Below are 13,543 nucleotides of genomic sequence, written 5' to 3'. Positions count from 1 at the left end.
ATGTTTACTCCTAATCTGCTTCACTTTGATGGAATGTTATCCTTGTATGACCATATTATCAAATATCTCAGTAAAGTTTGTTTTATTTTTCACTTTTGAGTGGGGTATGCGCATTCTCCTTGTTACCTTGTGGGGTTCTCCCAGAAAGTCAGTTTCTCTCTCAATCTAAAGATGGACAAGCTGCTTTTTAGGTTAATTTGCTGTTGTAGAATTTTCTCCTCGTTGCAGGTGGACATTAAGAGATGATATACATAGAGACTAGGGAAATAAGTGAGGGAATGGGATTGCTTTGGGGTTAATGTGCATAATGGCCTGTTATGTTCCAATAGCATATGAGAAATATTGCTACAGATATGTGCCACTTAACGTCCGTTCAGGCAACATCCAATCACATATTCGTCCGTGGTTGCATAATTATTCAGTTACTGTGAGCAAGTTCACAGCAATTTAGAAAGAGTGACTGTTGGCTATAGGAAATTGTATTCTGCATACCCACAGTGATCCCACAGCCCCGCCTTGGTCCCCACGCTGATCCCACAGCCCCGCCTTGGTCCCCACGCTGATCCCACAGCCCCGCCTTGGTCCCCACGCTGATCCCACAGCCCCGCCTTGGTCCCCACGCTGATCCCACAGCCCCGCCTTGGTCCCCACGCTGATCCCACAGCCCCGCCTTGGTCCCCACGCTGATCCCACAGCCCCGCCTTGGTCCCCACGCTGATCCCACAGCCCCGCCTTGGTCCCCACGCTGGTCCCACAGCCCCGCCTTGGTCCCCACGCTGATCCCACAGCCCCGCCTTGGTCCCCACGCTGATCCCACAGCCCCGCCTTGGTCCCCACGCTGGTCCCACAGCCCCGCCTTGGTCCCCACGCTGATCCCACAGCCCCGCCTTGGTCCCCACGCTGATCCCACAGCCCCGCCTTGGTCCCCACGCTGATCCCACAGCCCCGCCTTGGTCCCCACGCTGATCCCACAGCCCCGCCTTGGTCCCCACGCTGATCCCACAGCCCCGCCTTGGTCCCCACGCTGATCCCACAGCCCCGCCTTGGTCCCCACGCTGATCCCACAGCCCCGCCTTGGTCCCCACGCTGATCCCACAGCCCCGCCTTGGTCCCCACGCTGATCCCACAGCCCCGCCTTGGTCCCCACGCTGATCCCACAGCCCCGCCTTGGTCCCCACGCTGATCCCACAGCCCCGCCTTGGTCCCCACGCTGATCCCACAGCCCCGCCTTGGTCCCCACGCTGATCCCACAGCCCCGCCTTGGTCCCCACGCTGATCCCACAGCCCCGCCTTGGTCCCCACGCTGATCCCACAGCCCCGCCTTGGTCCCCACGCTGATCCCACAGCCCCGCCTTGGTCCCCACGCTGATCCCACAGCCCCGCCTTGGTCCCCACTCTCTGCCCATAGCCCCGTATCAGTCCTCACACTGATTCCTACTTAAAAATAAGTTCACACTACAATATCCCATACAGCTTTGGTAAGTATATAATAGGGTGTTGTAAGTACACAAGGGGTCAAATCGCCACAGCACACAACCTACTCACAACGGCGTAGAGACTGCCTCCTCACTGAGGAGAAGCGCCAGGGTTAAAGAGCGGACTGCGGGAGCAAGTGCTGCTCCTGAGACTGTGCACTGACGTCAATCCCATGAGCCAGCGCGGCGGGTGGGGGTTTTGGAGTATTGCTTTTGTAGTGCAGTCTGTTTGAATAAACAGTTACTGATTCACTCAGCTCGGTGCAGACGTGTATCAAGTGCGCTACAGTGTTCGCACAATGTTCACATTGCATAATGCCCAATGTCCATAGAACATATCGTGTACGTTAAGCAGCGCATATCTGTATTTTGCCAATATTAGTGAATTCCAGAATATCTTGGCTACTGATGCATTGGGTTGAACCAATTTGTCAAAGTTTCCTAGTAAAATTTTGTTAGGGTCATCTTCCTTTTTGGGCAGGCTTCTACCGTAATATGGGCTTATTGAATGCATGTGTTGCAGAGAATAGGATATGCAAGATGGATTGGATATGTGTTGGTAGGCAGAGCATATGAGTAAACACCTTGATGTCATGCATTCATTGAGTGTGCCATGATTATTCTAGTTAGTGTCATGGAGAAACATTGGAAGGAGATACTTGCCAACAACATTTTTAACAACTCCACCAACTTGGGATTTTATCATTTTGCTGTTCCACCCTGGATTAAACTTTAAATATTGGTGAATTATATTGTAAAAGATGATAGTTGATGCTCGAGTTTGCATGTAACGGTCATCATTGAAAAGTCAGGAAATGTTTCCTTGTACTCTGGGAAAATCCATTAGCTGCTGAAGGTTGAGAATACAGGGATATTGAGAAGATCGTGCAGGAGCTAAATGGGCACTGAAATAATGGGATACTTGGCTGAACTTGATAGCAATGAGGAATATACACAAGGTAAATAGTCTTTTTCCCAGTGTATGGAAATTTACAACTTTTAAGGTGAGAATGGGAGAAAATTAAAAGGGAATCTTTTTCACATACATGATGGTGCATCTATGGAATGAGCTGCCAGATGGTAGTGCTTCAATGGAAATATTTAACATATATTACGATTCATGACTAGGAAAGATTTATGTGGGCAAAATGCTCAGAAATTAGACTAGTTTGGGTTGACAACTTGGTCAGCATAGAAGCACAGAAATGCTGGAGGAACTCAGCCAGTCTTTCTGGGTCCTGCAGAGGAGGTAAAGATATATTACTACCATTTCAGGCCTGAGGCCTTCTTCCAGGTATTAGCAGAAAGCAGACAGGTGTTTCAATAACGATTGAGAGAAAAGGTGGAAAAATGGGAGTGCGTGAGACTATGGACAGACTCCTCAGCAAGAGAATGGGATGGGGTGGCCACTTGGAGATCCACACTCAATGAACTGATCTCCCAGTCTCTTGAGAAGACCATGCATGGACAGGTTGGGCCAAAGGACCCATTTTCAGTCTGTGAAACCCCATGATTTTATGCATTTCAAGTCACCTTTGTCTATCGTTCATACCATGCTCGGACAATAAAGACGAGATAACATTTCTTCAGGACCACAGAGCATTTTTACATAAATATAGGTTAGAATAGAAGTTAAACACATTAAAATATTAAGACTTGCATATTAGCAGCCCATGGTACCCTATCCCCAAATGTTCTAGGAGTTCAGGAGCCTGATACCTGGGGGGGAGGGGGGGGAATTGTTGTCCAATCTGGACATAAGGGCCTGAGTGCTGCAATATCTCCTACCAGATGGCAGAAGGGAGAACTGTTTACTTGAGGGATGTGTGGAGTCCTTCACAATGTTTATTGCCTTTCGCCAGCATTGAGTGTTGTAGATGTCCTTCATGGTAGGAAGAGCCCAATGATCTTTTCCACTGGGTAAACAGCATATATATATAAGAATGAAATAAGCTGAATGTGTGCTTATACCTTGCAAATTGTAAAAGAGTTTTAACAACCTGAATTGAGGGAAAATGTAATATATTTTGGATGGCAATCATAATTGTACAATCTGATTAATGATTTCCTGCATCATGGGAGATGATTCTTGGATTTCAGATATTCGTGTCCTGTGACTTTGAACTAAGAAGATCTCTGTTCTTTGCTTGTGGAAAGAAGAATTGGCCTTTGAGCCCAAATATGGGATGGAACTGTTTAGCTATGAAGTATTTAAAAAAAAATAATAAAATCCTTGTGGCTGTTTGTGTTTCTAATTGGATTAACCAAGTTGTCAACTAGAAAATGTCTTTTGTTTGGAGGGTTGGAATGTTAATTTTGACATATTTTAACAAAAACATCATCTTCCATAGTTCTTGATGGCTGGCTGGGCCACGGGATATACGTTTCGCTGTGATCCAGTAGATTATTCCAACAGCCCAAAAGCTCTTCGGGTAAGTGCAGAACCCTTGATTTTTGTTTGGCTTTGCAGTCTTTTCTGATGTTTCTGATGTGTTTGTTCTCCTGTCTGGAAAAAAATGTTGTTGGGCCATGGTTCTATGGGTCATGCTTATTTGTTCCATGCATGTTGTGTTTTCATTATTTGCTGCTGGTAAGGCTGTTTAAATACAGCATCTATGGGGATTGGTAGATGGCAGTTAAGGGTATTTCTCAGTTGCTTGAAACTTGCTGTTACAATGCCTAACTAATACAGCTGCTTTAAGTATAAACGATTAAAAAAAAACCCAAATGTACTATACTTGCACTGAACAAACTTCACTTGCATAAATATAAACCTAAAAGCATTTTACTTTATTTTCAGTCTCATTCTTTGAAAACATTTAGCCATCACTGCATCTGTAGGTTCCTCCCCCTCCTTGGAGCTGCCTGAAAATAAACAATAAATTATTTATAATTAAGTTCCCCTCCACCAAGTTTACAGGTTTTGATTAAATTGAACTTTGCATAAAACTACAATACTGATTTTTTTTTCCCAAATTATTTTACATTTCTCACTTAAAGAGAGTCACTTCAGTGACGAGCGGCATCAACCAGCTCTTCAACCTGGGCGACACCATTGCTGTTTCACACAACTTTATTTAAACACCTGCTACAAGCAAACCATGGCCAAGGCACTCCACTGGCTGAACATTTACTCCTGTCTTCATGAAAAGTTTGTGTTACTTAAAAGAACATTTACGTTTACAATTTAAACGTGTGCATTTTTTTAACCTATTTATTTTATTCTTAGTTATTTTAATTTTTTTTAAAATGTAAAATCCCAGTTACCTGGGATTCAATCAACTGGAAACTCAAACAACCGGCCAAAAAAAAACAAATTGAGGAAACAAGTAAATAAAAATAAGAATAAATAAAGTTTTAAATAAAAAAAATAAACATTTAAAATTGCAAAAGTAAATTTTCTCCAAAGCAACACCCAGATCCCTGAGAGCAGACATTCAGCCAGTGGAGGACCCCGGTCATGCACCATCCACAGCAGCTGTTTGAATAAAGTTGTGTTTAATAAAATGGCGTCACTCAGAATGAAGAGCCGGCCGGTGCTGCTCGCCTCTGGGATGACTGTCCCAGAGTATCTCCTTATCCTTGCCTGGTAAGTCTTTATCATTATTAGTATATTATGAAGTATAATTATTAAATATAAGTATATTAATTAAGGCTTTATCTGTAAACTTGGGGGGGTGGTGTTAATTATGATGGTGGTTAGTGTAGCAGTTACAGCGCCAGCGACTGGGGTTTGAATTTGAAGGAAGGTGCACCAAGGGTCTAACTGGGACACTTTTGTGGAGATCTGTCGGGTTGTTCCGAGGGACTGACTAAGACACCAGTGGTCAATGCCACTTGCTGCTGGGACAAATCTCCCAAAGTGTCTCCCTATCCCTTCCTAGTAAGAGTCTTTATCTTTATTAATTGTAGGTAAACTTGGGGGATGGGGGGAGGGGGTTAATTATGATGGCAGTGTGATTAGCGCAATACTGCTACAGTGCCAGTGACCAGGGTACGAATTTAAATTTTGCAAGTTACAGAAATTACTTGATTAAAGTGAACTTTACATATCATATATTTCGGCGTATGTTGAACGTCAGATAAATTGGGTCCCCATTTTCAGCCTCATTTTCATGGTTTTATCATACAAGTTGAACCCCCCCCCCACCACCCCAAAATCGCAATGACTGAGCTGTTGGGCATTGGTGGCTGTTATCATGGAGGCTCCAGCAAAATGACGAAAGTATGAAGCAAGTTTCAAGTTAAAAATGATAAACCCAGAAACTGCGCTGCTGGAAGAAAACGTGATATGTATGAGACATTGGCAAGATGCTGCAGAAAGAAGGAAGAGACTTTAAGAAAAATACCCAAAAAGGCAATGCTCGATGTGAAGAGGAATCACTCGTTGGCCAGAGTTGGAAAATCATGTTGCTATATGGATATGTGAACAGAGGCAAGATCACTATATATTCACCCAAAATAAAATAGAGTATTTGATGTGGGCAAAGTCGCACCCAGAGTGCAGCAAAGATTTTGAAGCTATGGTCAGCTGGTGCAACTGTTTCATGAACAGGAAAAATCTGGTATTATGACAAAAGACAAAATTTGCTCAGAAACTTCTAAAAGATCTTATCATAAAGTTGTAAGTTTTCACCAGTTTATTATTCGGAACTGGCAGAAACATCAGTTTGAATTGGAAAATACCGGAAACGTGTTGAAACCCCCATGATGGACAATAGAACGTGGAATGTAAAGGTGTAAAACTGTGCAAACCAGAAGTATGGGCCATAAAAGGACCAGGTTTACCGTGGGGTTATCGTGCCTGGCCTGACCTCTGCAAAAAGGACACGCTGCACCTGAAATGAAAAGGGACCAATATCCTGGTAAGCAGGTTTGTTAGAGCTGTTGGAGAGGGTTCAAACTAGTTTGGAAGGGGGGGCGGGAAAAAGAAGGTGAGTGCAGAGAATTGGGCAGAAAGTCGTAAGCATGATGCTATGTTTTCTGAGTTTGTGAGGAAGGGCAAGCATAAATGTACCCAGTTAGAGGGGTTGAAATGTGTCTATTTCAACGCTAGGCGTATTAGGAATAAAGGGGATGAACTGTGATGTTGTGGCCGTTACAGAGACTTGACTGGAGGAAAGGCAGGATTGGCTGATGCAGCTATCAGGGTTTAGATGTTTTAAAAGGAATAGGATGGGAGATAAAAGATGGTGGGGGTAGGGGGGGAAGAGTAGCGTTACTGGTCAGCAATTGATTTACTGCTATAGAATGAGACAGTGTGGGTGGAAGTCAGAAATAGGAAGGGAGCAATCACTATATTAGAAATAGTCTATATGCCCTTGGAACCCTGAGGTGCAGATAAGCAGGCAGATTTTGGAATGGTGCAGGAAATACAGGGTTGTAGATATGGGTGATGTCAACTTTCCTAATATTGACTGGCACTTCCTGACTGCAAGGAGAATAAATAGGGCTGAATTTGTCAGGTGGGTTCAAGAAGGATTCCTGACACAGTATGTGGAGCAGCTGGCAAGAGGAGAGGCCATAATGGATCTAATTCTGGGTGATGAACCTGGTCAGGTGGTGAACCTCAGTGGAGGAGCATTATGACCACAACTCCCTGAGCTTTTAGCATAGCTATAGATCAGGATAAAAGCAGACAAAAGGGGAAAGTATTTAATTGGAGAAGGGATAGGGCAGGAACTTACGAGAGTAATTTGGAAACAGGTGTTCAAGGGTGAAAACACAGGACTAATGTGGAGGATGTTTATGGACCTCTTGTGCTGGGTTCTGAATAGGTTTGTCCTACTGGATCAGGGAAAAGATGGTAGGAAAAGGGAACTGGTTGATGAAGCAGGTGAGGCAGCGGGTCATGAAGAAGAAGGAAGCATTTATTAGGTATCAGGAGAATCTTGGGGATTGTAGACTAGTGAGTCTTGTATCAGTGGTGTACAAACTATTGAAGAGGATTCTTAAGGACAGGATCTGGAGCATTTGGAGAAGTACAGGCTACAACAGTACCTAATAGGATGAATACACCTGAGATGGTCTGATTTCGGAAGCTAAGCAGGCTCAAAGTCAGTACTTTGAGGGGAGACCACCTAGGAACACCAGGTGCTATAGGTTTCTGTGAGGGGTGCTGGACAAAGTGGCGACTCTCTCTCTCTGCCTCATGGTAGACAAAAGTTAATGAATTTCATGTATGTAACATTCTAAATGTTGTATTAGGTGACAATAATGCAGGTGACTTGAGTTTTTTTTTGTTTCCAAGCTCCCTCATATTGGGGAATACTGATTATCAGAGGAATGCTGGTTAAAAAATGCCACCTAAACTTGAAGCAATATGACAGTCAGACTAATTTTCTGTACTTTGGGTTCCACCTGGCTGTTGAAACATTGTAGTTTGAAGAATGATAGTGCCCCAGCTGCCTCTCAGAATTTGTCTCAAAAAAAAAACAATCCACAGTGAACTCTGTTCCTGTAAAACACACAACTCTATTGAATGTTCAGAGGGAGTGTTGCCCCTTCTCTGGTCAAACCTATTGCAAGACTTGTACCAATTTGTCATAACCAAGCATGCAATTGTGTGAAACACAAAAATGCTGGAGGAACTCAGCAGGTCTTGCAGCGTCCATAGGAAGTAAAGATATATAACCAATGTTTTGGGTCTGAGCCCTTCTTCAAGGCAGGAGATACCATGGGGAAGAGCTCAGGCCCGAAACGTTGGTTTTATATATATATATATATATATATAATGTATGTTTAGCATCTATGGAGGCTGCGTGTCCTGCTGAGTTCCTCCAGCATTTTTGTTTCTACTACAATCATGGTGTCTGCAGACTTTCATGGTTGATACAAATGAATGCAATTCAAACAGTGTGTTCAAGTGAATGTAAAAGATCTCATGGTTCTTGGAGTTGCATTGGCTGGACTGTGCTTTGGCTGGGCTTGAGATCATTGGAGTGACTGAAATGCAATCTCTTTCCTGCACTGCTCAATGTCCCCAGAGCAATGTGTTTAGATTTATGAATGGAGCTAAACAAATAGATATAGATAGTCCCGACTTAACGATGTTCTGACTTATGATTTTTCGAAGTTACGATGGTTTGAATCCATACTGTAGTTAAAATTTTGGCAAGGCTATGATATTTGTGTCTTGTGACAGTGTTGTATCAGTCCTCACGCTAAATCCACTGCCCCACTCTCTCCCCATAGTCCGTGTCATGCCTACACTGATCCCACTGCCCCATTCTTTGCCCACAACCCTGTGCCAGTGCCCACACTGATCCCACTGCCCTTTTTTGACTTGCAATTTTTTTTAACTTACAATGGGAGTGCTGGAATGTAACCCCATTGTAAGTTGAGGATGACCTGTATTGTGATCCAACTGATTGTGCTGCACCAGTTAAGGGGAAATTATTGCAACACTTTGCTGCAGTTGAAGTGTCCAACATAATAATGTTACCATTCTTTAATTTCTAATAGTTGAGGCTTCCCGGCAGAACAGAGAGGTCTGAAAATGACTGAAATATATTCCTTGTTGCAATGGGTCAGCAGGTTGCAGTAGCAGACAGGTGAACCATAAGACATTGGAGCAGAACTGGGCTATTCAGCCCATCGAATCTGCCCTGCAATTCAATCATGAGCTGATTCATTTTCTCACTCAGCCCCAGTACCTGGCCATCTCCCCATAGCCTTTGATGCCCAGGCTAATCAAGAACCTATCAATTGCTGTCTTAAATACACCCAATTACCTGGTCACAACAAGTGCCTGAGGCAACAAATTCTGCAGATTTACCACCCTCTTAATTTCTTTTCTATGCCGGCACCCTTCAATCCTGAAGTTGTGCCCTCTTGTCCTAGACTCTCCCCACTATGGGAAACCATCTTTCTAAATCTACTTAGTCCATGTGTTTCAAAATTTGAAATGTTTCAATGCGATCCTCACTCATTCTCCTAAATTCCAACGATTACGGGACAAGAGCTATCGAACCCTTTATGATATGATAACCCTTTCATTCCTTTGAATTATCCTTGTGAGCCTTCTTTGAACCTTCTCCAACATCAGCACATCTTTTTCTAAATGAGGAGCCCAAAACTGCTCATCAAACTACAAGTGAAATCTCACCAGTGCCTTATAAAGCCACATTTTGCATTCGTGTTCTTGTATTCTGTGCTCTCAGTGATTGCCAGCATTGCATTTGTCCTCTTCACCAACAGCTCAATCTTCGTTTACCTTCAGGCTATCCTGCACGAGGACTCCCAGGCAGGTCCCTTTGAATCTGGGTATTTTCAATTTTCTCCCCATTTAAAACAAAAAGTCTGCCTGTTTACTTTTTCTTCCACCAAAGTGCATGACTACATTTTCTGACATTCCATTTCATTTACCACATTCTCTCCCCTTCTCCTCATCTAAGTTGTTCTGCAGCCTCCTTGTTTCCTCTACATTGCTTGCTCCTCCACCTACCTTTGTATCATCTGCAAACTTGGTCACAAAACCATTCATTCTACAATCCAAATCATTAATATACGACATAAAAAGAAACTTTTCTTGCACCGACCCCTGTACCGACCCACTAGCAACTGGCAAACTTTTTGAATATGATCCTTGTGTTCCGACTCTTAGTACTTTCTTGGCCATTGTACTTTGGAAAGGCAAAACCAGCTTTAACGGGATGTTGTCTGGGGTCAGGGGTATGAGTTATGGGGAGAGATTTGACAAATAAGGATGCTTTCTGTGGCGTGCAGGAGGTTGAGGAGTGACCTGATGGTGTATAAAATCAGAAGCATCGATAGGTTAGACAGTCAGAATATTTTCTACTCAGGCAAAAGTGTCATTCGCTACAGGACATGCTTTTATTGGGTGATTTTTTTTTTTCTTTCTTTCCTCCACTTCCTCCCCCCCCCCCCCCCCCCCCACCCCTCTCATTTCACTCATTCTCTCCAGTTAAAACTTGGCCAAGGTCGATGGAAAATACAAGTGTCTGGGATTATTGTAATTTTATTCAATTAACAGTTGAAACAATGTCAACTTCTACTTTTATTTATCTTGCTTTAATGACCTTTATATTCTGGGTACCATTTTGAGACTAGTTTCTGATAATTTCCTATCTTAATAATTTAGTCGTAAATATTTACATTTTTTGAATTTACATTTGTACATAGAGCATGGTAACAGGCCATTTTGGCCCACGAGTCCGTGCTGCCGAATTACACCCATTTAACCAACATGGTACATTTCGAACCGCAGATCTCGGGGTGGGGGACACACACACACGAGGAGAACGTACAATCTCCATACAGATAGTGCGGGATTGGAACCGCAGTCCTGATCGCTGGCCAACCGTGCTGTCCTAAATGTGGTCTGTGTTATTCCCTCATTCACTGCTTTCCCATTTTAATCATCTTCCCTTTCCCTTCCATCTTTTGCAATCCCAACTTTTTGTGCCTTTTGGTCCAATGCGTACGGCTGCTTTCTTGCTTTGCGGTGTATAATTTCCACCACTTCTTTCCTTGGGCTTTTGCAGGACTTTTATTTTTTTTTCTCCCCCAGAATAAAATTCCACCCAATGCCTTGTGCGGCCACTGTCGTCTTTTGGTGTTGGAGGCATGTATCTCTCTTGCTAACTATCCTTCCCAGGGTGGAAGTGTCAAATACCTCCGGGCATAGCATTAAGGTGAGCGGTGGAAAGTTTAAAGGAGATGCACAAGTGGTAGGTGCCTGGAACTGGTGGTCGAAGCAGATTGTAAATACAGTTTGAGTATTTAGGCAGACACATGAAGATGCTGGGAATGGAGGGATATGAATCAGATGGAGACAGATAGAATTAGTTTAATATTGTATCTTGGTCAGTACAGATTGTGTGGGCCCAAGGACCTAAATCTGGTTTGCACTGGTCAATGTTCTTGTAACTAGTGAGGCTAGGATATGATTGTTGTCATGTGTCAGACAATCCCTCATCTGACCATGGACTTCTTTGTCTTTTTCTTGGCTCCAGCATTGTTTTAGGGTAGGAGTCTCCAAAGTGGTCAATATTGATCCATGGGGGGGGGGGGGGGCAATAAATTCCAGGGGGTCGATAATGCTGGGTTTGGGATGGGGGGTGGTGGTGTGGATTGAACTTTTGTGGTGGGCCTTGGTATCTACCATGCTGTATTTGGCTTCGGCCTTTGAATAAGTTGAGAGTGAATGGGAGGCCGGACCGAGCATAGAAGAAAGATGTCTGTGTTCTTTGTTTCTTGGGTAGAGTTTTTTCCCCAGCCTCTGGTCTGCCATTGTGCTGCCACCAGCCCCCTGTACCAGCAATACCTCCCCCCCCACCCCCCGTCCAGCACCAGGATTCCATGCCTGGGGGTCGATTTTAAAAAGTTTGGGGTGCCCTGCTTTAGACCAATACAACTAAACTTGCTAAGCTCATTTAATTTATTTCACTCCACATTTCAGTGCCTGCTTTTTTACCAAACATGTTGAATGTCTCACTTGTTTGGTTTTATCTTTGTGTACAATTGATAATTGCAGTTCACTGCGACTATGAATTCCCTACTTCCTGCTGCTGCACAATGAGCAGTTTTTTTTTTAGCTTCCCTTGTTATTGTATGAACAACAACAAAACCTATGAAGGAAATCTGCCCAACCTCAGTCAATTCTTATCAACCTTTTGCACCTTCAGTATTTATTTTCAATTTCTCCCTTGAGCTCTTCCTTTCGCTAATTCTAATTCCCCAGGCAAAAGGAGGTATTTTGCTCCCTACTCTTCCTGTCCTGTTTGCTCTTGCGCGCAGAGTAGAGAGGTTGGAGGAATTCTTGCGTGTGGACTGCATTCCCTCGCTTGTCGCACGTTGACTGGTCGGGCCTTGCCCATTGAAAGCCACCTGCTGTTGTCTTGACCCTTCCCTTTTATTGTACTGAGTGATTGTAAGCTCTCCGGTTTAATACTGGAAATGTAGTGTTTACATTGGATACTTCTGTTAGGGAATCTTGTGCAGATGGAGTCATGTGACTTTCAGGCGTGCTTCTTGCACATGATTAGTTTCTGGCTGAAGAAACCAATGATCCCACTCTCCTTGAATTGTTGGGGAAAATTATAGAAGAGATTAGGCTTTTTATAAAGGAGGAGGTTGTGGATGGAATTATTTTTCAATGGCATGAGCATAATGAAGGGAATAAAGAAAGAAAACTGGTACAATATTTTTGATATCCTCATGTTAAAGAGAGCAGAGGCCATCGGCTGTGAATATCAGGTTCAAGATGCTATTGAAATTATCACTTTAAAAATCACTTCTGCTCCCAGATACCAACTTCTCAGACTTGAATATTTTTTACCCCCAGACTGTCAGTCACGCTGAAAGTCCTTTGTCAGCAGTTCCATCTACAGACCTGATGTTCATAAATTTGATCTTCTTTGGTCACTGCTGTGGACCTGTCATAAGTTGACGATCTGTTCCTGATTTGTCACTTGGGTCACCCTGACTTGGTGCTGGGTGCACCCTTTTTTTGTCATCTTGACAAGAAGGCTCGGGTTGTTAGCTTCATGCAAAGTTTCATTCTTCATGTGCTTCTGGACGAGGCTTTATTGGTAACCTGATTATAAAATGCTCTTCCAGCGTGATGCACAGGCTCCATGAGTTGTATTTTTTTAAAAATCGCATTTATATTCTCTATTTAAACATTTACCATCCGGGGGAATAATTCCACACATACAAAAACTTTGTTACTTGGCAAAACTTGAGGTAGGAGTCTGCTTAGGCAGTGGCAAAATTGTGATCGCATCCTAAGTAGCAAGAAGTCGGTTTTAACACTGAGGCAACAGTGCCACCTACAGAAATGAGAACTGGAGAGTAATGTTAAATAATTTGAATGAAACTTTTTATCACAACTTGGTTGCCTTTTTAAGGAACTGGGTTGTATGGTGGGGGCTTGGAAGGAAGTTGAATAAAAAGGGGGAGAAGGTCGTCAACCAGGAGAATGAGCAAATATCTTAACCACTGCTGGTAATGGAATATGCTGGTTCAGGCTGGAGGTGATGTGGGCTGATAGAAGTTTGGTACAAGGACCTTTATCAGTTAAAACAGAGGCGTGGGGGGGGGTG

The 13,543-nt window shown here is 43.5% G+C and overlaps 1 protein-coding gene across 3 annotated transcripts in view; it reads left to right on the top strand.

Annotated features, from left to right (window-relative positions):
- LOC138763955 (very long chain fatty acid elongase 1-like) overlaps window positions 1-13,543 on the top strand; it is a 124,876-nt gene that overhangs the window by 94,735 nt on the left and 16,598 nt on the right. For all 3 annotated transcript variants that reach the window (XM_069939014.1, XM_069939015.1, XM_069939013.1), the window contains exon 5: window positions 3,827-3,907. In XM_069939014.1, the coding sequence (XP_069795115.1) occupies window positions 3,827-3,907 (81 nt within the window). The remainder of the gene's footprint in view (window positions 1-3,826; window positions 3,908-13,543) is intronic.

This window comes from Narcine bancroftii, chromosome 5 (assembly GCF_036971445.1).
Source record: "Narcine bancroftii isolate sNarBan1 chromosome 5, sNarBan1.hap1, whole genome shotgun sequence".
NCBI classification, from domain to species: Eukaryota; Metazoa; Chordata; class Chondrichthyes; order Torpediniformes; family Narcinidae; genus Narcine; species Narcine bancroftii.
This window is presented reverse-complemented; position numbering and strand designations above follow the sequence as displayed.